General features: G+C 39.6%; 1 protein-coding gene across 2 annotated transcripts; it reads right to left on the bottom strand.

The window, feature by feature from the left end:
• Positions 1-41: 41 nt before the first annotated feature.
• CHFR (checkpoint with forkhead and ring finger domains) lies at positions 42-20,648 on the bottom strand. Of its 2 annotated transcripts, none has more exons than XM_074554024.1 (18): positions 20,489-20,648; positions 19,965-20,112; positions 18,061-18,160; positions 13,275-13,384; positions 11,658-11,717; positions 11,292-11,504; positions 10,485-10,700; positions 10,034-10,190; positions 9,654-9,808; positions 8,988-9,150; positions 8,099-8,241; positions 7,480-7,599; positions 7,092-7,175; positions 6,298-6,368; positions 5,601-5,688; positions 5,326-5,433; positions 4,198-4,270; positions 42-2,105 (listed from the first exon to the last, which is right to left on the bottom strand). In XM_074554024.1, the coding sequence occupies exons 2-18, from the start codon at positions 20,098-20,100 to the stop codon at positions 2,063-2,065; spliced, it is 2,040 nt and encodes a 679-aa protein (XP_074410125.1). In that variant the 5' UTR covers positions 20,101-20,112; positions 20,489-20,648; the 3' UTR covers positions 42-2,062. The 2 variants fall into 2 exon arrangements, with proteins under 2 accessions (XP_074410125.1, XP_074410126.1); XM_074554025.1 differs by lacking the exon at positions 20,489-20,648 and adding an exon at positions 20,341-20,482.
• Between the last annotated feature and the right edge of the window lie 4,797 nt (positions 20,649-25,445).

The following is a 25,445-nucleotide window of genomic DNA, read 5'->3' as shown; positions in this document are numbered from 1 at the left end:
TGTTAAGCACATGAGTTCTGCTGTTTGGGTTTTTTCCCCAATTATTTTTTTCTTATGGTCACACAATACACCCCTACACAAACATAACTCGAGTAAGTGCAAGTTACTCCTGACCAACAAAACAACTTCAGCACAAGAGGCTTGAACACCAGCACAGTGACAAGGCTGTGCTGAAAGCCCATCTGGGGTGTGGGAGTGGTGAATGAGAATGTAAAGCACATTTCTGCATATAATGTGCAAAGGCTTGATCTCCACAACTGCACTCAATTTGCTACATGCACAGCCAGAGATGAAATGAGATCAAAACCAGCTGGGAATGGTTGTCCTGAGAAGATACAATAACCATTAAAAAATCTAAACATAAAATACAAATACAGAAGCAACAGAACATTGTTAATACTAAAAGACAGAAACACACCGTTGTTGTTAAAAGAAGTTTCAAGTAATATTCCAGATCCAATTTCAATCCTACTCACAGGAGAAAATGCCCAGAGATTAGGAAGAGAAGTCCACACCAAAGTGTATTTTTAATAGCATAAGGGCATGGTCAACAGACCCATCCTTGCGACAGCTATTTTCAAAAATAAAAAAATCTAAACAGAAAGACATCATTCTAATTAGCATTCTTAGTAAGATGTGCATTACTGGAAATAGTTGCTCAATTCACTGCAACCAGTAGACACGATGTGCTGCATCATTTGTGCTCCATTATATCACAAGATACTGTGTGTACACTTTTTAACATCCAAGTATAAATCCTGCTCAGAAAATAAGGCATACTTAAAACGACATGGTCTCTACAGAGGTAACTTTGAATGATTTCTTCTCATTCTGCTCCACTCTTGTAGGTGTGATGAGAACAAAATTGGTCCCAGTTGAGGTCTGTCAACATTAGCAACCAGATTATGATCATATCAATTTGTAGGGAAGGGGGAAAGTTGGGATTTCTTTGTTTTTAATGACACTTGGGACATCTCCTGAATGAGCTCTGCAGAAGTCATGAAAATAAAATCTACATTTCTTATGTCAGTGACACCAGTGTGCCCCTTCATGATCCCTATCTCTATCCCTATCCAGAAATGCCTCCATATTGCTACAATTTGTCCAAATTCACTCATTTTCAGTAAGATTGTTCCTTCCAGTAAAGCTGCTATATTCTGTTTTAAGTTAGTTTTTTCTACATTTTCACCAGTGTATGCATGCTAGAGAACAGCTGCATTGCAGAGGTACATATTTAGCACATGGTATCAAACCAAAAAAGAAATACAAAAAAAATGAACCAGTGTGCCCTACTGGCTGCTCTATGTCAAAAGCACTGTTTGGTCTTCTGATATAAAACACTACAGAAGTAATATTAGCAGATGTCTGTTCTGCTTCAAGTGTCACCCCACCTTTAAATGTGATCTTCAAATTTTTGTGCAATTCTTTTTGTAATTTCATGTGAATAAAAACATCAACATGTCTAAACTAAGAAAGGAAACTGTACTACTCCACTGTAACACTGCACATATGGTAGAAGCTTTAAGTTGAAACAGCTGTTTATTGGATGGATTTTTTAAAAAGGAATATTAATGTAGTTTCTAGCCCAAAGGCAATGGGTAGCAACAAAATATTGGACTACCGCAAAATGCAGTTACAAATATACACTGACAATATCCTCCTTAAATATTAATGGCTCTTGAAATACCCATCAGATACTTTTACAAAACTTCTCTATTTTAAGTCTATCGATTTTTCTTAGTTTCTTCACAAGTAGTGCAAATACACTCCTTATTCTTAGGTCATCCCAAGATATGGCTGGTTTTTGTGAATGTGATTTGTTTGTGTTCTTCACTGTAGTCATGAGCATGGAATGCAATGCTTGCTGGACTACCTTGGAAAAAAAAATTTACCTTATTCATGTACAGCTGTAAAATTCTACAAATTAAAAATTTCACATCAGGTTACCTGATGGAAAAGTTAATGATTCCCTGCTATGGGGGAACGGAGCAGATCCCCTGAAACCTTAAACTGTACAAGCAGTGTAACAGGCTTTTGTCCCCTCTCTACAGACTACAAGTTTTCAGTTCTTGAATCTTGTTTGCTCACAAATGTGATTGAATTTCCTAAAATAAAGAAAAACATAATATTAAAATGTAACAAAGTTCTCACAAGTCAGGCAACAAAAGCAATTCAGCATTTTGCACAGGGTATTTTAAATGTTAAACAGTCTAAAGCAGACCATTTACACACTGAAATCTCTTTTTCAGAACCTCTTTAGATCATACTTTACTGTCATTTTACATGCAACAGGATTTTCAACATCTCTCCTGCCTCACCCTCCTTAGTTTTATTATGCACACAGAAAACCTGTTATTAAAAAGCATTCCTCTATACTTCTGTATGCTTCAAACCCAGAAGGCAATTAAAACAGGAATCGGTGATTTAATTTTCCCCTGCAAGGTATTAGTAACTTTTAGTAGACAGCATTACACAAGTCATTAAGAACAAGAATTAACTAGGCTAATTTTATATTTCAACATAAACACATTCTCTTAGTGGCTTAGAATCTTCTGGAAAGAAAAAGTTTTTCTCAGCCTGTATTATCTAAGTTTTATAGGAATGGCAAATCTGTCTTCATGGATTAAACAGAAAACATAATTTACTACCAAGCACTACTTCCCACTTCGCAAAAACATTTCACTGTTCCTTCTTTTTCTCTTGCTGGGGCCATGTGGCCCCTCACACACTACTGAAACAGAAGATGGGGGGTTGAGTGTGTCACTACATGTGGAGGAAATGGTGCAAAGGAGATCCTGAATTTTCCCCTCAGCTGGATTAGATCAAAGATCAGAAAAACCTTGCTCACATGATTTAACTACTTAGTAGAACAATTTATCTCAATTTAAAAAATTAAAATATTATCTGGATATAAAGGAGTGGTATGACAGCACTGTTTGCTTTTATGGATTTCAAGAACTTAGTGTAGCAGCCAGTAAAGTTCTAGGAAGGACTAATGCTTGGGGAAAAAAGAGAAAGAAGGAAAAAAAGAAGGGGAAAAAACCCCCTGAGTCATTTTTATTCTAGATGAAATTATCCACAACATGAACAAAGATAACTGGTGAGTACTTTGATATTGAATTAACTCTAACATTTCAAAACAAAATCTCCTCTGGGAACACAGACCGTCCTATAATGTGAAGTTACAGATAGCAGTGGTACTTCAAATTACATCTGCAACTGAAATCCAAAATTATTTTTGAAAGCTATTTGGTAAAACCCTTGAATTTGTAAGAGACTGCAGATGAATATTTTACAAGTCTGTCTTATGATCTGCTTGCCTGAGCTGCACAGACTGGTTATTTTCAACCCACAGTACCTGAAATATTAAAGGAATTATGCTAAGCGGGTATGTACATTGCAACATTAGAAAGATACTGCAGAATCTTCTATTCATTAAGGCAATTTCTCAATAAGGGGTAACAGCTCCTCTATCTTAAATTACACTGAGAATTTAGAGAATTATTCATAAGGCAAGAAGGATTTTTCAACCCTCCCTGAAACCAGTTAGTTCTTAGGGAGAAAATTTTTGTTTTGTTTTATGAGTCTTTAATATTTGTCTGACTACATGTGCATCTTTTTATAAGAATAAAACTGCATTGGCCTTGATATTTTAACTCAAGAAGCTTGATTTACTTTGGAAGGACATTTCTCTCCAGATACCAGCAGTCCAAGGCTGGTATTAAAACTCTTGACAAGTAGAGGGTTAATCTCTTTTCAGGCTCAGTATTTAATTTTTGAGGCATGCCAGATTCCTTGGGTCAGAGATGTAAGACCTAGAAACTCCTCAGGAACCTGCTGTGGCTTATGTTACATGCTCCAAGCTGCTCCTGTTGCTAATTATTCCCACCAATTGATTCCTTCAATGGAAGCTGCACTTCACTGAAAGAATCCTTCCACCCCAGTGGGTGGAAAAACAGCCTCAAGAAGTGGCAGCCATGGGTTACATCAACTTACAAGCGCTGGCAGTGCCATGATGCACAGAGGGCTCATTTCAAAGTCGTGTTAAAAACAAAAATGACAAAAAATTCCCCAATGCTCACCCAACCTGCTTTATGCTGCAAGTTCTGGCACTTGAAAGGCTGCATTTAGATTGTTTTTGGTTTGATTTTTTTAAGGAACACAAAGTAAAACCACCTTCTGAAGTGTACAACTTACATGGCGTGGTGTGCTTTGACCTGAGTTCGACAGTTGCGTCCCCAGTAGCAATCAGGACGGGACGTGACAGTCACTGCAAGAGAGCAAAGGAAATGCTGCATTTATTACAAAAGTCATTAAAGTGACCTAGATTATTAAGCCACTGCTAATGGTTGTTACTCATCAGAAACAGCACATGATTGGCAAGAAATGACTGTAGAACTATATTGTTTCACCTTTCTGGAAACAAAGCAAACACTCTGCAAAGGATGAAAAATTAGTTTTTAATGTTAATGCGGAATTATGATGAAAGTGTTTGGTTCTTAGTGCTGTCAACTGAAGTTTTACCATTTATTTTAACAGAGATGGACTTGAATAGACACTCAGCATTTGTCTAGATGTATTTCCACACAAAAGAAAAATTATTAATTTGGGTAGAGTTTGCTGCTTTCCCCCACCTTCACATACATTACAACTCAGCTGTCCAGCAGATGAACTGAAAACCAATGTTAAGGGCAAACCAGATACACAATTTTTGCTCATTATGTACAGCATCACAAGCAGACTCCTCAACAACTTAAGACTGGGAAGATGTTGCTAACAGCAAGAACTAAGTTGACAGAAGGAATATTTAAAAGCAAGCTGTTGGAACAGCTTCTGTCCCAAACAAATTTAGGTCTGAATGAGGGACAGTTGCTTGCATGCAGTTTTGTACTAAAATTGTAAATGCAAAGATTTAGAATCAGTTTATAAAAGCATTCTAGTTCCTAGTTGAGAGCTGGTAAAGTGTTAAATTGTTCAGAAAATGCATCATTTTATGTACTTAAATGGGAAAATAAATTTAATTACAGCAATTGGTTCCTGTTGACTATATTCTGATTTGACTGAGTTCCCCTTTTCACTCTGCAGATATATTTATTCTACAGATGAGAAATGATACTGAAAGCAAAGGCTCCATTAGGGAGTCTGAAAATAACTATACACAAGCTTGCAGCTGACAAGTAAAGCAAGGAGCTAAGGCATTAGCCCTGCACCAAGATTTGCCATGGGCTACATGAAAGTACCAAAAGAACACCAATACAAAGATAAAACTCATGTTAACTCTTTAAATTACTTTTCCCCCTCCTTACTGAGCAAAACAATCCCCACCTGGCAATTCAGCCACAGGAATATTCTGCCTGTACTGGTAGGCAAGTTCTCGAAAGCTGCGAAGGCCACAACAGTAGCAAAGCACTGTGTTCCCAGTGATTCTGTAATCTGGGGAGAAAACCAGTTTGTAAAAATGTAAGCATTAATAAATCAGGTTTAACTAAAGAGCCAGGATTGCACTGGTTCTGTACACAGAACTCCAAACATCTTGATAACATTGCTGAGTTACATCCAGACAAGCAGTCATGCACATGCAAACTGAACACAACACATACCTGACAACATAAAAACTCCTCTTTGAAGAGCTAAGAGACTTTCATTTAACATATTTTTCCATGTCAGACCCCTGGATGCCAGGTAATCCTGAAAAGAGCAATTTTAAGTGTTAAATCTAGAAAAATCTCCAATCTTAAAGAATAAGCAAGGCATTTATTCTCAAATATTTCCAAATTTATCAGTAACTAAGTTTTCAGAATGAGTTTATGTGATAAGAAAAAGTTAAAGTCCTGTAACTTAATTAGCATGATACATTTAGACCACCAATAAAACCTTCCACTAAGTATCTTTTTTCAGATCTCCACTTTTGCCAAAAGTTTGCAAATAGATTAATTCCAGTCACATTCTCATTCACCTCAAATCAATATTTCATCCAGTTTACCTAATTTAGGCAACCCTGTTATAGTATGGGCAAAATATTTTCCATACAAGTTAGTGTGAAATTTAACTTGTCTGGGACAAAACATTTAATAAGCATTGCTTTCCTGGCTTGTTTTTATTGAATTATTTTTCTCTTAAATAGTATCTTGGATGATCATTTGGAGATCATTTAATCAGCTTTTAGAATCAGGTTCTGCAAGTGACACAGTGCTGCCACTGTCAGTGTCAGGCAGCACATGAATTCTATTTCATCAGTGAGTACATCTTAAACTTTGTACATTTGTTATTATCACACACAATGATTTTTAAACATACCTTTAGGATATCTGATTCATAGTGGTTGTTATTCAGGACGCCATCTAAACACTTATCACCAAGATTTATTTCTAATCAGAACAAGAAGAAGAAGAAGAAAAGTTACTATTTCTTGCCCAAACCCTGTGGCCCTCACACATTTTCTGAAGGTTCTTCTGTTTCCTGAAATAACATGCACAGGCTCATGTGAGCACCAAGTACATGACTGCATTCAACATGTGCTAATGCATGTGATTTTTAACTTCTAGTGGCACAGACAAGATACTGAGAGTTTAAAATTTCAGCTTCAATCCACAAACACTACCAAGCTGCACAAATCACCAGTGCTAATAAAGCATATTCTATTAGCTCCAAACTGCAGCCAAGACATTCCAACTGTTCTAATTTACTTTTTTAAATGTCAAAAAACCTTGAGTTTCAGAAGTCTGCATATTTAAGAGGGCAAGATTCTTTTCTAATCTGATATCATCAGATGTTCAGTGCTTTTGCACTGATCTGCATGATTCTCTTACTAGACTGAAATACACCATGGTTTTTTATAGTGGAAAGAATTGTGCTCATCAAGTGCAGTTTCTAACCCCAATATTGTATGAAGGCACAAAGTTAAATCTGTCAAAGTTAAGACACGTGCCCCTTCAATTTTGTGTGTTTGTGATGTGAGGTCACAGGCCTTGCTTCTTTTTGCATGACTGTGCTACAAACTGATCTGTCTCTTAAGTGACTTAAAGTTCAAGACAGGCAGACATTATTGCAAAGTGAACAGGCTGATAAGCAAAAAAATGACTCCACAGTACCACAGAATGGTGCCAAGCAGCCAAAACACGCCATGCGAGTGCAGCCCCAGTACAAGTGACAGAAGGGCTGCAGACAAACTGTGCCTGTAAAATAGCAAAGAAAACCCTTGTAAGGACCTGAACACAACAAAACTCAATGGTTACCATTCTCATAAATCAGCAACAACAGAGCCCTAATAAACTTGCTTTAAAAAAGGTACAACTTTTTCATTTAAAATACATTCTTTAAACAACTAATAAATTCTTTAAAGGAAGATTCTTGCATGCTGTCACTACAAGCATCCAAATAAAGAAGATTCATACAAAAAAACAGTCTTCCAAGTAAATTTAAGTTTAATAATAAGTAAGGAGAGAGTTCTGTAGAAAATAAAATAAAAAGTGTACACACATTGCTGAGGAGCAACATGAGGATTCTGTTCACGCTCTGCTCTACGGTCAGGCATTGGCTGAAAGCAGCAGGTGCATATTACATGACTTCCTTGAGCAGGACACACGTATTCCTGAACAGCTGGATGAGTTATAAAGGAAAAAAAAAAAAAAAAAGATTGAACAATTTACAAATTGCAGTTTGGATGAGGAATCTTAATGAATAGTAACAATATAAAAATCTTGAAGTAACAAGCAACCTTTTTACAAAAACTCTATGAAGCAGCAGAAAAAAAGCATTCAGACTTGTGGACTGCACAGCTGTGTAAAATATTTCAGTAGGCAGAAAAGGTTAAGAACTTTTCAACCATCTCATCAACCACCAGCAACCCATTTTGGGCAACCACAGCCAAATGCTGTATTTGTAAAGACATTGGTGTGGAGTTGCTCTCACAGTCCTGTGAGAGGGACTTTGCTTAGGTCTAACTTAGTTCATAGCTGTAGCACAGCTCATTGCTTAGCTCAGGGGAGGTGGAGATGATATTCAAGGGTCCCTTCCAACCCCAGCATTCTGTGATTCTGCCCTGAGTGTCTGAGTTGCAGTATTTTATGCTGCACTGCTGGGGCAATGTGACACTGACCTGCAGGGAAGTTGGCAGAGGTTGATGGAGCATCTCCCAGAGCCTGCATTCCTCCTGCCTCTGTCTCCTGGCCTGTGCCAGGCACAGTTGGAACAGAGTGTCTTCGGTACCCTGGGCACTGTCTGCATACTATATATGGCTGACTGAAAGAACAATATGAAATTATACCAAACAAATGCAAATACAACTTAGGTCACAAGACTGGTCAGACTCTCAAAGTTTAACTTTAGGATTTCCTCATTCAGTAACAGATGAAAGCTTACATAACTCAGTACCTAGCTCTGCCGTAGCTGTGACAGATAAAAACTTTGGGTTTTGTAGTATTCCTCAAGAAATTTTAAACAAAAGGTAAAGGAAAAAAAGAGCAATGTGACTGAGAGAGGAACAAAGTTGGAATAGTTATCTACAAGAATTCTTCTGTTCCTCTGTAGACATTCAGCAAAAAATGTTTGCTGTTGAAAAAAAAGAGGAGGTATTTTGGTACTTGGGAATTCCTTGAGTCAAGCATCAGCTGCTTTGGTACCATAGACCAAGTGAAAGCAGCCACATAAGAAAGCACAATAATTGCAAACACATTCACAGGATCATGGACTACTTTATCTCCTGATAAGATCTTAACCAGAAATCTGTCTTTTTTTATTGCACAATTCAACATAGAACTGTTGGTCAAAAACTGAATTTTGCTGGATTTCTTGGAAGTTGTAATTTCTGGTGATTGCTCAAGGTTCAGAAGGATGGCCAGCAAAACTGTCAAGAGTGAACTTAATCTGCAAACAGATTCTGGCAATGACCATGGAAATACTATCAGCAATAACAGCATTTGTAAAACTAGCTCAGTTTGTGGTTCTGTGCATTTACACATAGGCACACAACTTAAAAACAGACATACCTGATATCTGAGGATTCACTATCTACATCAGACAATTCCAGTAAATCTTCAGAGCTTCCCTCCTCATCTGAGAACGATCTCCGCACCTTGGGCTGCAACATGTCTTGAGTAATTTTGTTTCTGGCATCCATGCTCCGAACATCCTCTTCATTGCGACATTTATCTGGCAGGAGAACCAAATTCAAACTTCAAGAGAAAACAACACCTCACATCCCTTATCTGCACTCTACTTTCTTCATACAGTTACCATTAATGTATTTTCATTTCCATAAGACTTGGTTTTGGATGAGAGAGTTCTAGAGCATCTTAGTTAAATTCCCCTCTCTGTTAAGAAAGTCCAGTATCAGGCAACTGAAGTTTTGTTTTCAAAAGGCCATAATCAAAGTTAATTAAATCTACATTCAAGTATGTTTTTCAAAAGTATCCTTCTCATGATGAAGTAACAAATTAAAATGAAGCATTCTTAGCGCACTCACATTATTAAATCACCTTCCACAGGTTATTACATCATGTCAGATGCACTTGTTTTCTGACAAGCTATGTCCGAAAAAATAGCAGGGTAAAAAAACACACAGGTTTTTTATAGACAACAGTGTGTCCTGACACCAGTTATGCAGCTCATGTGTGAAATCCATTGGATTCAGCCACAGACACTGTTCAACTTGCCTGGATGCTGAATCAGATAAGCTTCAACCAAGTTGTTCAATATGTGATTTTTACAAATACGTTCTACTGGACAACGACAAGTTGGACACAAAGAAGATCTTTCCATCCATCCTGAGTAGCAGGCAGCACAAAAAGTATGCATACAAGGCTGCAAGCTGGAAAACAAAAATTGAGTCAAAATACAAATCTTTCATTTTTTTCAGATACATCCATAACCCTGAAAAAACTATTTAGCATTGATTTAACTATCTACATAGCACAGGAAAAGGAAAATCAAGAGGGCTTGTGAAAATGCTGATTATCCTGACCTCCTCAAACAGCTGTCACTGAATGCCTTGCATTATTACCACATGATTAAAGCTTTTGTCACTCTTACATACCTTACACAGTCATGCAGCAGTTCTTGGCAGATAATGCACGTTAACGTCTCTTCCATCTTATCTGGTTTCACATTTGATGTTTTTGCATCTTCAGAGCCAATTTTAATTATACATTCACTTGGAGCTGCTGGTGAAAGATCTGGACAAGTATCTTCATCTACAAAGACAGAAGGAGATCGTTTTTAAAGCTTTTTTAAACTTATTTTTATTCAAGTATTAAAAAAAATCCCTGAAAGATCTGCACTGATTGACTGTTTGCTGGCAACAGTCCCAAAAGAGGTTCTTGCTTTACACACTACAGCTTCTGATACTGAAGATATTATTTTCATGGGACCAGAAATCAAGTAAGTGAGACACAAGAAACAAGCCGAAGGACTGATGACAGCTGTGGTAATTCAGTTTGGAGGGGTGGGGCTGAGGGTTAAGTTGCAGAATACTGTAGTATACTAGCCTCCTTTTAGTTTCTTCTTAGCAGGTTCCAAACCTTCCTCCTCCCCTGCTCTTTGAGAAGCTGATTCTGCATTTTCTTTGTCAGTGATTTCTGGAGCAATTGCAGAAGCTTCAGCATTCACATCCAGCTTTTCATGCTTGTCGTGCAGTGCTCTTACACACATGGATTCTGAGATGGGGAAAGCAGGCACAGGAGTGACAACTGAGGACTGTGATCCTATAAAACAATGAATGAAGAAATATTAATATGGCTGCACACAGCTATGGGATGTGTGAAAACAAAAGTTACTCAAACTGATGTGGCACATGCATCAATTCAAACATCTGAATAGGAAAAAGTGGAGCAGAAAAGCAAAGACTGCATAACTTGCTAAACACACTCTGGACCAATCTGCTAATTGGAAAACCTGGGGGAAAAACAACCTATTAGTTGTGTAACCCTACTTAAAATCCCCATTCCTATTTCAGTTGGGAAGTATTTATTCTTAAGACTATTATCCACACCAGGTCTTCCTGACAAGGATGCCAGGCCGGGGTTATGCAATACTGATCATACGTAACAGGTTGGGATCACAGCAAAGGGAAAGCTTTGTTTCCATAGGAGCCAGTGAGGTCCCACACAGGAATTCTCACAATTCCTTCACTCATCTATCAGGATTTACCCTGCCTGTCCATAGAGAGAAAGTTTAAATGCACATATCCACCTGATATTTTCACTAGAACTTTACAAGGCAAATTCTAGACCGAGATAGGGGTAAGAGAAGAATCTGTTAATTTTAAAACTTTAACTACTTGACCCAAGTCTCACCAGATGTAGATGGACTATCCTGCTGAACAGATGCAGACTCGACTGGAGAGGTAGGAGAAGCATTAAAGAGGTTTGATGTAGAAGTAGATGGCTGTGGTTCCTCATAGCAAGACTGAGTAGCTGACAGTGATGAGGTAATTTGGGTCTCATCATTACTTCTTCCTGTACTTGAGGTATCTTTGGTCACATGGCATTGGTTTTCTACATTAACTTCTACAGTTGGAAGGGGGGAAAGAAAAGAAAAGTATCTTTGTGACAATCAACACATCACGGCTTCAAAATTCCAAGGAATCAAACTCTCTCAAGAGGGTTACATTAGTCACTGGAGCTTAGCTCCTCTCCATAAATCCTGAATTACTTCCTTACCTACTGGTTCTTGAGTTGCATCATGTTTTGTGTTTAAGGATTCATAAAGATAAGCAACATCTGAAAGAGATTTAAAAATATTAATCGTGCTCTTGAAACAAAAATTCACTTAGTCCCACATAAACAACTTCTATTCACAAGTGGCTGCATCCCTAAAGTGTCTGACAATGGAAGAGGCAAATGAGGGGTCACCTCAATAGTACCACGTTAATACTCCTACTTAGGAGGCAATTAGGAGCAGCACAGCAAGATCTTTTCTTCCCAGGAAACCAGGCAGAGCAGCTTTTGTGTGACGTTTAACTTGTGCCAGCCATGGAACCAGAGGCTTAATCATTTCTTAAACCTAAAATCTGCTCTGCCAGAACAGACTGTATTTTTACTGATACTTGAATCAAAGTTCTTCGAAGCAGCTTATTATTTCTGAGCTCACTTCTCAATCTCTTCAATCAATATTACTTCATTTCTTTGTGAGATACATGAACTCTCAAAAATACAGATTGGGACATGCCATAAGTTTCAGCTAGAAACTAATTTATAATCTATTAATAAAACCAACTGGATAATATCCTTTTCTTTTCAATCTTGCTTGAATTTAATATTGTTCCAAAAATCCCTCTACCTTGTTACATTTTTGTCACCACCAACCACCTACAAGCAAATAAGACTGTCTTAGTTTGCAGCAATCCTTTTGCTGATCAGAAGTTAAAATTTTGTCTCCTTCAGTAGGACTTAGAATGGCCAAACAGGCATGCCCTAAGTTTTTCCTCTTGTGTATGAAGATGGAAAAGCTGAAAAAAGCAAAACTGGAGGCTTGGTAATTTAACTACTTATTAACCCAAATAGAAATCAGTGATTCAGTTCATTGCCTGGAAAATTCACAAAAGTGATTCATCTAAGTAGCATCAAGTGCAATAGTGCCAGCTCAGAGCAGATTTGTGAGATAAACTCCACAGACAGAAAAATACAGCTTATCACTGCTTCATGTAACATTTACACCACACAGCATAAATCTGTCTGTCAATTAATTATCAGCAATTTCATGAAGGAAGTATTTGAACAGTGAGGATGTATCTGGAATTTTACAATTCACAGTTTATATATTTATTACTGTATGAAAACTGTAAATATAGCATTGTTCCAGGTTTACCAATTCTACTTTCACTGTAGGGCTTTCGCCATCTCCTCCCCATTTTGCCTCTTTCTCTTCAAAACAAAAAAAGCCAACATACATACACAAAAAACCTACACACACAAAACAAAAAGCTTTTGCAGCCTTTCCTGCTGGTGCTAAAAACTGCTTCACTGGGATATATAAAGTATCACTAACTACCCCAGCAATTTGACTTCTAAAAGAAGCACTGGACATGTGATTAGAACCTCATTACTTACCATTCCATGCATTAGTTCTACCAAAATTATTTCTAGGCACATTTAAATTTCAGACAGTTGCTCAGATTTGTCTCTGGCACATCCATGACCTCTTCTCCAGAGACTTGTTTTTAAACAGATTTCTCTTTAAAGCAGAACTACTCAATTTTATTATACTGATATTTCTTTTCCCTCATGACTCAAAAGAAAATGACTAAGCACACCATTTAAAAAGTATTATTCACTTACTGTTCTCTGGCTCATTTTTTCTGTAAACAACATAGATCACATCCCCAGTCTGTAATGGGTATGTCTGCTTCTTAACCACTTTCAGTTTATTAATTACTGTTCCATTAGTACTGTAAAGAGAAAAGATAACTTAGCATAAATGTTTTCATAATTACACGGGAGAAGGAAGGGAAAACACAAGATACATTTAAAGAAGAAAAGCTACTGGCTGCCCCCTAAAAAAGTAAGTGGACTAAAAAATACTTTTTAAAAAAGGAAGTTTAACAACAAAAAATTTCTCCTAAAGACAGAAATGCAGAGCCACTGGAACTTCAAAACTCATTTGCACTACTGGTAAAGAGATGGCAGTTGACAGACAAAAGACCCCTGATACTTGGCTAATGTCTCCAAATAATGAGATGATTGTTTCTGTACAACAGTCTCCACCCTTTAAGTATAAAACCGAAAGGACAATACAAGTTCTATTCAAAAAGTTCCAGGCTGTGTTTTCCATTTAATACTGGAAATCTTTTAAGATGTTCTCCGACAAAGGAACTTCCCCTGTACGGTCAGGGATGTCATACAGTGGTAATTTTTGTGCCCCCTCCTCCTTCAAAAATGAAAAAAAATGAAAATTGTGAGGTTACTTGGACTGTTTGCAACTTGAAAGAGAGAAGTTAAGAAGGTGAAAAAAAGTGACACATAATGAAAGATTAATTGGAATGAATTATTTTTATATTGATGAAAAATTTAATACTTGTAGAAGAAATTAAGCTAGGGAAAATAAAAATGCAGAGCATTGCTGATGAATTTCTTTATCCCCTTAACTATGGGTGATGTTGAATACACAAGCCATTAATGTTTTATTATAAAGTCAAGTTATTCAAGCACTAAATAATTCCAGCTCCCTTGCAGTAAGCATCCTTCAGGGCTGCAGCCCTCTCGAATTTCACACTTCTGCCACTCAAAATCTCAGCAATTGGTACCAAATATGAATGAACAGAAAAGATCTGCTTTTCCTCCTCTGCAGAGCAGCTGCAAGAAATAACAGCAAAGCTGTGCTGCCACCTCCTGGAGGCACGGCCCGTGCCCAGGGCATTGTGGACTGTCCCTCACTGCAGGGGAATTTTTTGGAAAGAAGCACTTCCCCCTTGTCTTTTCTAACACAAAAATATTAATTCAAAGCCCAAAAGGAAAACCAAGCCCTTTGGAAGCACTACAGCAAGTTGTGATCAAGGTATCAGTTCTTGGTCCTGCTGCTGCAGCTGCTTCCAGAGTCTGAGTGGCTGAATCAACTAATCCAACATAAATGAGATCTGCTTTAAACTTTCAAGAAATGAAAAAAAAAAAAATTGGGCCACATTGATGAAACTTCAAGCTGCTCCTACAAGCAAGAAAACTACTCATAGTCCATCCTTTTCCCCTCAGGCATACAGGTGTTGGCTAGGCTGAAAGACAAAAGCACTGAAGAACCAGCAGAACTGAGAAATCACTAAATTATTGCCAAAGGTTAGCAATTAAGAGGAAAACAGAATTTTAGTCCCTCTGATTTTTTACTTCATACAGATGGTAGTGATAACATTTAAAAATATTATGTTGAAGCAAAAATCGTATCTCCTTCAATTGCTAAATAAACAGTTGACACCAACCTCTGAACCTTGACAGAAGTCCTTTAACAAAACTAAGAAACATCAAATTTGACCTCCTCAGTTTTCCAGAAGGCATCTCCCATCTGCCCCAAATGCTCTAGACCTTCTTTTATAATAAATCAGCTAAATTCAAGTAACAAGACTTGTCTTGTACTGAATTTTAACTTCTACAGACAATTCCTAGCCCAAACTTTTCACTAAACATAGGGGGGGAAATATGGGGCGGAATAATGTATTTTGTGAAGTAACTCTGTCATGACTGTCAAGTTCCAAGATTATTCTGGGGGACAATAACACAAGGTATTTTTGGGGAAAGGAAAAAACCCAAAATATCACACATCTAATAACCCACTCAGGCTTGGTTCCACAAAGCAAGATGCAGAAATAGCTATGCAAGACCCTATCCATCAAATTGACCACAGACAGCCAAATCTTTTCAGCTTTGTAGTTACACAGACTTCAGTGAGAGCTGACTAATGAATTATTTGGCACACATGGACCCAAATGAAATAGGAATAAATGGATATCACTTGACACTGAAAATCATACGCTTTTCTTCAATGCATCAGTAAATGAAAGCAGTTGTATTTATCCCTCAGCCAACAACCAAAGGGAAAAAAATATTCAGCTATCCCAGATAATTGTATCAGCCTTTCACTTCCAATTCCAGCCTTTAGCATGAGGATTTTAACAGATATGGTGACATTCCAGATTAATGTTGTGGGTAGACACACATGACAAATTATGACATTTATACATTCTTCTATGTTTCAAATTAAGCTCCCTATAAAATAAGTAGAAAGTACAATGAGAAGCCCAAATATGAAGGCCATTCATTAGGACTAGATATTGAATTGATGCCAACTGGCTGTACCATTTTTCAAGTGCAGAAGAAAAACAGTACTATCAGATATAAAATGTGTTGTGAAACTATGTCACAAAATGTTCCAATGTCACTTTTTTAATCAGTGTACGAAAAAATCAGGCCTTGACTCAATTCCAATGTGGTTGATGACTCTACAGTTTCATTAATGAACCATAAATTCTGTTTTCTTCCCAACCCCATCTGCTGTGCAGAACTGATATTAACAGCTTCACTCAGAACAGGGCTACTTTTGAAGTAGATGAATGATCCATGTGTTGTAAGAAACTTTCATATCCTTCCAAGAAAAATGCCAATCTAATAATTTCTAATATTTATTTGCATCCATCCAGGAAAATAATGTAGTTTATGTTAAAGCTTCTGAGTTAACAGTTATCCGATATTGAAGTGCATATAATCCTGAACACACTGTAAACTAAAATGAGTTTTGAATTCTATTAAGGTACAGAATCCCTTCTGTACTGTAATTCTCCACTCTCTCAATGTTCATAGACATAGTTTTGACTGGAGGGTGGGGAGAATTCAATAGCAGAAGGGACACCAGCACCAACTGCAGATCAACCTGTGATTTACCCACAGAAAGGGAGTATCTGCTTGCCTGTCATATGAGTATCAGCCTTGTCTAAACTGTTTCCTGATCAGAAACATCCCTTACTACTTAGAACCTTAAAAGGAAAAAGTCTACAAAATAACAAGAAATTACACTAGTTGCCTTTAAAATTTCTTTTTCAAAATGGAGAATCTTACAACTGCTTTTACTGGGAGAAATCCAACTGCTGCCTCCACTGTGTTAGGTCAGCTTGTACAATTTGTTTTCTTCCAAGCAGTATAAAGCAACTACTGCATGGTTTGGAAAATAAAGCAGAAACATATCCCAAAAGAGGGCAAGTCTGAGTAATTTATTTTACTATTTGCTAACTCTTGGCTTTTGATACTTCCAAACTTTTATTTACTCAATAATTTTGAATGCTCCAAACATTTTCTTTCACTTGCAAATTTTGGGTAATTCTTTTAAGTACATTCAAGAACTCATTATACTATCAGAAGACAAAATGTTGGCTGTCTGCATGTATTTGATTATATTCTTTGGATTAGACACAACAGAGAAACAAAGTCCACTCAGTTTGACTGTCCCACACTCACTCCCTCCTTCAATGCATTCCTCTTCACCAGAAAAATCTGAGCTTGACCACAGCAATGTTTCCAAATTATTTTCCACTTCAGAGAAGAAAAAGCTGACCTTGCAGTATTTTTCTGTGACTCTGAGCATCTGTACTGCCAACTCAAACATTCAAGAGCCATCTTCTTTCAGCCTGATTTTTTTGGGACTCATCTGCTATTTGGCACAAACATTGGAAGACCCAGAAGAACCAGAAGGGTTTTCTGCAAGCAGTCATATCAAACCTGTTTGGTTTCTTGATTCAGCAGTTGGCAGCCACACTTCAACTCACAAGAGGAAGAGGACTCCAGGGATTTACTCTTTGTTAGATACACAGAAGTGTAACAGGCACAAGCAGCTCCTTGGCAATGCTCCACGGTGCAGCCTTTCTGTTACACTACCTTGTTACAAGCCTCACCTTTTCATGAATATACCCTACACAAAATTAACTTTAATTTGGCTTTGCTAGTTTTCAGCTGGCTGCACCTTCTGCCTCAGGGAGTGGGTAAGGGGAAAAAATAGGCAGGAATGTTTCTGCATCATGCACAATTTATTTAGCTTGTTCTGTCATAACATGGGTTTAAACCAATTCTGCCAGGGACAGTTTGTCAGGTGAGATTTATAGCTACACTCTGAGGCTGCCATGACAGGCAAACATGGTTTGGTTTGTCATTTGGAACACCCTGAAATTTAGGGTTATACTGGAGAATGACAACTATAAACCCTTCCCAGACATCCCAGCAAATCTTTTTTCCCCAAAAATTTAGCATTCTGTCCCACAGCTTCTGGGAGTATAAACCCTGCAGGAATCTATCCTGGATCTATCTCTAATGACAACCTTGAAGAGGAGAGGAAATACACCCTTATCAGGTTTGCAGATGACAACAAAGCAGGGCCAGAGCTGCCATGAGGGGCACTTTGGCAGGCCAGCAGAACGTGCCCATGATGTACAAAGATAAAGAGGAAAGCTTCACATTTGAGATTGTGAAGGATATCATGTTCAATCCCTGTTTCAACCCTGAAGGCAATTAAATATGTTATTATGGTAGCTCAGGGTTAGTATTACCTGCTGAGCTTTTGGCAAAAGTCCCTCCAAGAACATTCTGAGAAACCAACCTTGTATCTTCCAATGACACTTGACCAGACTCTTCATCCACTATGATTTTACAGTGATCTCCAGACACCAACTTGTTGCCAGGGAACGATAAGTCACAGCCTTAAAAAGAAAGATTTTCCAGCAAGCTTAAAAATACACATTACACAGTCAGATCAGCATTCTACATGGCTATAAATGCAACATAAACTGACTCATGTACATCTGCAATAGTTCAAAACTCCTGCTGTCACACAGGCAGCAACACAGCCTAGTGTGAGACACAAACACAAGTGGTGAGATATAACCATGTGCTGATATAACCATTTCAACCATGTGAAGATGTTTCAGTTCCCTTTTCCCCCCAGTCCTAGCCCTCAGAGATGGAAATCAAATCACAATTACTCTGTTCTAGAGTGCTACAGAAATATCCACACATATCTGAGGTGCTCAGTTTAACTCCTAAAGGCACACATGTCACAGCACTCAGCTCTTTTTCCACTTCATTGTAATGCTGTTTAATTGGATTTAACTTGTTTTATTCTGGTGTATTGGGGGGAAGTAGTAAGAACAAATAACTGATAAAAAAAATATGTAAAAATTATTATCACTGTTCTATCTTACAATAATTCGTTTGTTTTCAAACAGGAAAGTTTTCCTCATCTCTGTTGACAACATTATTATGTTAACAAAGCTGAAGAGAATTACAATTCAGGACTAAGATTTAGGGAGACACAGGAGAAGTGCCATGATGATGTGATAAAAACTTCCTACCTACAACTCAAGGGCTCTGAGAAAATCTTGTCTTTTTACCTCATTTTAACATTGAGTATTCAAAGCAACACTCAAGGCTCTCCACTGATCTCTCACAAAGGACTCAAAGCACTAAAAGCTTACACCAAAGCTATAATTAACAACCACCATTCCCCTCCACCTATTCACACTGTGAGTGAACTGATCTCAACAACAGATCCAGCAGGAAAGCAGCAAGCACTACCTAATATTGCTTATAAAGTCATAATTTGGTATTCTAGTAACCATCCATTTAACTAATCCATTAGCAATCGCTATGGAAAGCTGTTTGCAACTGAAGAAGGAAGAATTCACCTTTTTTTCTGCCAGACAACTCTCAAACAGACATCAACTTGAAGAATTTACCCACAGTTTAATGATAAGCAATCTCAATAGATATCACCAACTGTAAATTTGCAAAACATTTTTCCTATAAGACACTGTCTGCCTTTCCCATAGAGCTATAGCATCTGGTGTTTGCTCACAACTATTTACAGGAAGTGACTGATCAGCCGAACAGCTTGAACTGATGAACAGGAAAAAGAAAATTAGCACTGTAAAGGCAGCATAAAAGAAAGTTAAAGCACTTCAGTCCTTGTTTCAAACACAGTGACCATGAAATCCTTTAAAATAAAGGCAAGTAGTACAAGTCCTAGACTCTGGGAGTAAAGCTTTCAAATCGACTCTCAGAGAAACTTTCAGAACTTGTTGGCAGTCTTTATAAGGCCAGAAGAATTAAGGGCTTTTATGTGGGTGTTTTCTTCTCTGTGAAGCCGAAGCATTTTGCATTGCAGTTCCAACTTATTTTAACCACAGAAACGAAACTAGAACGTAAACAAGACTGAAGCACAGAAACTTCTGAATCAACAATCGGGCTTCCTTATTTGCACAAACTGCCACAGACTACCTAAAAAGGCACTCTGACTTTAAAACGTGTCACAAGTTACTGAAAAATAAAAGGTCAGCATAAAACTACTTATTCACACAACTGAGGTAAATTGGGAATTCAGAGGGGGCTGGCAAGCACCAAACGCAACTAGTTTCAGTCCAGCTCCCAGCGCTGTAAAGGCCAGGAGGGGGATGGCTGCTGTCCCCGCACACCGCCCCAGGCCAGCGCTGCCCGTCCCTGTCCCACCTTTCCTCCGCCCGATGGTCCATTCTCTTTTCAGCAGCAGGACGTGCGGCTCTGCCTCATCTGCACCCAGCCGGATCAGCTTCCCCCAGGGCTGCGGCTGCTGCTGGCTCTGCTCGCCTCCTTCCGATTGCTCCATTTGGATTCACATCTGACAAAAACAAACAAAGCGAACCCAAACCCCATCACCACACGGCCCCTGGGGCGGCACAGCGCTCCCTGGCACCCCCGGGGCCGGGCCCGGCGCGCCGCTGCCCCGCAGCCCCTCCGCACTCCCGGGGCTCTCCCGGCCCCGCCGCTCCCTTTTGTGCGGCGCCGCCAAACCCTCCCTCCCGCTCGGCCCCCCGCAGCCAGCCCAGCCCCTTCCCGGCGCCCCCACCCCGCAGGGCCGCTCCCCTCCCCGAGCCGGGAGAGCCAGCGGCGGCGGCCTCCGTCCGTCCGCTGCCTTCCCAGGAGTGGGGCGGGGGCGGCCGGCGAGGCGCGGGGGTGCGGCGGCCCCGCGGCGCGGCCCGTCCCGGGCCCCTCACCCCAGCGCCGCGGCCCGGGCGGCTCCTGTCAACAGACATTGCCCCATCAGCTGATGCGGCCGGGGCGGGCCCCCGCGCCCATTGGCCGGCGCACCGCGCGGGGCGGGCTTTCCGCCGCCCGCCACCGAGCCGCGCCGGGCCGGCCGGAGCGCCGCCGCTTCCGGTGAGGCCGCGCTGTGCGCTGCCCATAGGAAAAAACAGGGATGGGGAGGGGCTGGGAAGCGGTGATGCCCCGGCGGCCATCTTGGATATGGGCAGGAACCTCGGGTGTGGGCGGGCCCGGCCGCTCGCCGCCATCTTTGTTACGGGCAGATCAGTCGTCTCGCTGCGACCGTGTGTGCTAGAAGCCGGCTCAGGTGGTTTCAGCGGTCTCATCCACCAAAAAATTGTTATAGTTTAACTCTAGGATGTTGAGCAGGCATTGGTTTGCCATCAGTGGATAAATAAACAACACACGCTGCTGTTCCAGACTTTCAAAAGCAAGCTGGACTGAGGCAGGATCAGTGTCCAGTGAGGAAGGGGTCACACGTGCAGGGGGCACCACCAGTTTTGCTCAGAAAACTCTTACAGGGTAAACCCTGGAATTATCGGGGACAAAGCTTTCCGAACTTGGACTTGTCTCTTTGTTATTGCATCGACCACCTCGTTGCCATGTCGTCCAATTGGTGGTCCTTTGTGTAAAAGAGTATGACTGTCGTGCAGTTGTTAGGGTTAGGGTTCCACTCAGGGTTAAGGTTTTGAAAACCACAAAGCCCAGAGCTCTAGGCACACTGCAGCTGCCAAAGGCATCCCAGGGGGAACACAAAACTATCACAACGTGGCTTCCTCCACAGTTTTTTTTCTTGAACCAGCCTTAGCCCTGTGCTGCTTTTACTGCTTGACTTTTCACATTTTGCTTTTTTTTTCTCTCTTTGGATCTGTGCAGCTCCTCTTGGCCATTGAAGTTTCATAGCCTGTGCAAGACACCTGTATGGGGCCACTGCTAGAAACAAAAGTATTCAAATATAGCAATGTTTGGATCTGCACTTTTGACTGATACCTAACATAGTATTCTTCCACTGTCCCAATCACATGATCCCCAGGTGAGGAAAAAGATCTAAGCACACATTTGTCAGAATTCATGCATGTACTTAAGAGCTTTTTGTAATTGACCTTAGTTTTTAACTCTTACCTTAGTAATAATATTGTGAAAAAATTGTTCTTTGAGACCTTAATGTGTCCATTCCTCCAAAAGGGTTTGTCTGTAAAAGACCCTGCTTGCTTTCACCTTTGTCCTCACTGAGGAATAGAGCCTTTTATACATTTGAAGGGAGGCACATCAATGGAAGTTGCAATCACTCAAAAGAATTGTCATGCTGCTTCATTTTTATTACTGCTCACAGTGACTGGTAATTGTTATCTCTGAGTGGCAGAGGGAAATACCAGCACATGGGAGACGCAACTAACAACCCAACAACCAAATCTTTTGTGTAAACTGTAGCATTAGCTAAGAGAAGAAGTTGTTTTGTTATATTGTGGCATTGAGAAGACATATTTTCCAAACAGTCCTGCCAAGAGATCCCTCTGCAATCATACCAAGGAATTACTGCACCTCGGTGATAGCACAAAGCAAGCACACGATTGGTTCAGCTCCTGCAGCTCTCCCATAGTATCCATGTAAAAAGACAGCAAGTGAAACATACAGCTAGCTTAACGAGTCCTGTGTGGATAGGAGACTCAATTAAAATTAAATTATACAACAAATTAGGTTTTAAATGCTGCACTGCTTAGCCAGCCAGACAAATAATAATTAGAGATGTACTGATCTGCTGTGTGCAGTTGACTGCTGTAACTGCTCTCCATGTACACTCTCCGCACTTCCCTCCCAGCTCAGGGTAATTTTATACCACATTCCAAATAATCCATCTATCAACAGCCCCATTTTGTACTTGTCCCCCTCCAGAGCTGGGCAGAATGGAGAGGATCTCTTTCTAGAGATCACCTTTCCCATCTGTTCCCTCAGTTAAGGTTTGTTTAGCAATATACCTCCCTCTCTTCTTTGTTCCTAGCTTTGTTCAGGCTCATTCTAGATGGAATGCGTTTTCAGGCTCTGAATTGTGTAGGTACACATATGCCAGGAGAAAAAGAAGATACAAATATTGCTTCTTTTTTTCCCCTACAAGTAGTGATACACAAGCCAGCAGTTTGAAAATACCCCATTGTGGATGGAGGGGTACAAGCTGGAAACTGTCACCTCTGATACTGGCCCTCACAAAAGAAATTTAGGACATCCTTACAAAGTACAAAATAAAAAGGAGTTTGGTTTAAAAGGACCTGAAGGCAGCTACTCAAATCCTACTGTAAATGTTCAGATGCATTTGTATTGCATTAATGTTTGAAGCTCTCTATCACCCTGTAGATAACATTCAGAAAGACTGGTGCTATTTAATTTTCTCCTCATATTTTTGTTTTCACCTCTGGAGAAAGCAATATCAAATTCTTAATATCAGATCTGGAAAAAGCAACTTGAAAAACATATTTCATGATCAATAACTGTGCGTTCTGCATGGAAAATAAAGTATTTAAAATCATCCTAAACCAGCAAGAGTAATGCTATCCCACAGCCATCTTCAGCTATGTTTTCTGACCACTGGCTGCTTGTCTGTAGGTAAGGAAAAAACAATTTTGTAGTGCAAAAGAAAACATACCAAGGACATGCTTTTACTCAAGCACTTTCCCAAATACGGATAGCCCAGTCCTGCAGATAATCTATGCTCCTACTATGCTGGAAATGAGAATACATTGTTAACATGAAGGGTTTTCCAAGTCAGGCAGCCAGCCCCAGATTTCTTCCTTTTTATATGGTAGAGAAAGGAAGGTAGCCAGAGACATCACATGAACAGGAAAGAAGAAAAATGTCATTTATGTCATTTTTTCTTATGCTTTTCATCCAGATATCCTTTACTGACCACTGCTGCTATTTGGGACACTTTCAGAGTGGGGACAACCAGCATGGAATTACCCATGAATTACAAAGTTAAGCAGCAATGAGTCTCAGTACCTCCAAAGGAAGGACTCCCTGGGAAATTAAGATCTTTCAGGAAAGCAAACAAAACCAACACACCAAAATCTTGCACAGGGGAGCTAATGCAGGAAGCAGGATGCAATGCAGTTCTCAGGGAGAAGATACTCTCAGCAGGGACCACAGGTGCTGGGGGAGAAGGAGCAATGAGGAGAGGCTGACCTATGACAAACAGAGATCAAAAATAATGCAACTTTTGTTCACACTTCCCCAGTGAGCTTCACTGGATGCAGCACTGATCACCACTCCCAGATGTCTTTGAAACCACTTTATAAATGCAGCCAGGTATTTCCCAAAGAGAGCTAATAATAATAATTAAAAAACCCCCTTGTTGACGCTTATAAATTGCTAACAACTATTTTGTTACATTCAAATGGAATTTTAAAGCTGCATAAATACATTTTTGGCATTATTTATTCCCTTCTTCTCCCCCGGCTGGTGGGGGAAAGCAGTTCAAATTCTTGCCTTTGGCACTTTTCAGTTTCCAAACATCAAACTTGGTAGGTAGCTTGCAAGCCCCAGCAGATGGTCTCTTCTGTCTAATAAAGAAAGAAATTCCACTTGATTTGAAAAATTGAACTATTCCTAATAGCCTTAGGATTTCCAAGACATGGGTTTGGGTTTTTTGCAGATCCAGGCTCAGCCCTACAGTAAATCTTCCCCCATCCTACCTGGCAGGAGCCCACCCTAGCCACAAGCATATGGACATACACTTACTCTCACTTTTCTTGGACCAGATTCACACAGACCTTTTTAATGGTTCTTCTTGTCATTTATGAGTGACAGTCTAAGTTTTCTTTTTGATCACATAATTAATGAAGTTTGAGAAATCCTCCAGCACTTCATCAGAAAATCGTAGATAAACATGTTTAGTCTAAGGAAGAAAAAAATTGCATGTATTATCTCAGGATGTAAACCTGCCTACAGAAAAATTACATTAGTATTTCTGCAAAGAACCCGTAGAAAACTGGGAAAATTTACAGTCTGGTTGCGGAACTGATTGCATCAAAGGAGATTTATTTTAAAGTATTTCTTTCCTTTGAGTGTTTTGAAATGTACTTCCTCCAGGGGGTGCTAGATTAACACCTCTGGAAAATAAAAATGTGAGAGTTATCCACACCAAGGACAGAACTGCCTATCCTGCACATTTCAAAGTAACCCTTGAGTGATGCACCCCTCCAGTCTGAGCCAAGGCTCCAGTGTCCAGAGTGAAATTTTTCAGCTGTAAAACTCTCTTGAAGTCAGAAACTGCTGACTGGTCCTACAATTAATGTCACACACATGTTCTGCAGAGTTCAGACAGGCTACATCCCTCAGAAAAGAGCTTTAAGAGTGGCTGAGTGGAGAATTACATCCATCTCAGCCTTTGGAAAAAAGAGACCTTGGGGAAGGAAGAAGTAACAAATGCAGTGGCAGCTGTATGTGGCTTATGAATAAGGACAGAAACCTGGACACAAGAACTAAAATGACACAGAAAAGCCGGAGAAAACATGGTCAGGAGTGTCATCAGGTTTTCTATATGTCTGCAGGGAATGTCAGCTATGAGTAGGATGTCTGTAAATGTCATTAGAGCAGTGGAGAAGTTTCACTGGCTCAGAAAATAGAAATCTGTCACTTAAAACAGAAACTTTGCCTTGAGCAGGCAACTACTTTAGTCTTAGGGAAATTGATCTAATCACTATTCCCAGACAAATGAGCAAGAAAAAAAAGAAAATTGTTGAGAAATCATATATAATAATATCAAAACTTTTTCAGCTTTTCACTGCTCATGTTTGGTTTTTTTATCTACACAGAAGCTAAAATAATCACACAGTCAAGCCATTCTGGTTCCCACAGAAATACTACTGAAAGAGTGCCTGGTTATCTTCTACTTGTCAGTAAAATCTCTGCTGAATA

This window comes from Zonotrichia albicollis, chromosome 18, assembly GCF_047830755.1.
Source record: "Zonotrichia albicollis isolate bZonAlb1 chromosome 18, bZonAlb1.hap1, whole genome shotgun sequence".
NCBI lineage: Eukaryota > Metazoa > Chordata > Aves > Passeriformes > Passerellidae > Zonotrichia > Zonotrichia albicollis.
The sequence above is the reverse complement of the archived record's forward strand: the minus strand, read 5'-3'. Positions and strand labels throughout refer to the sequence as shown.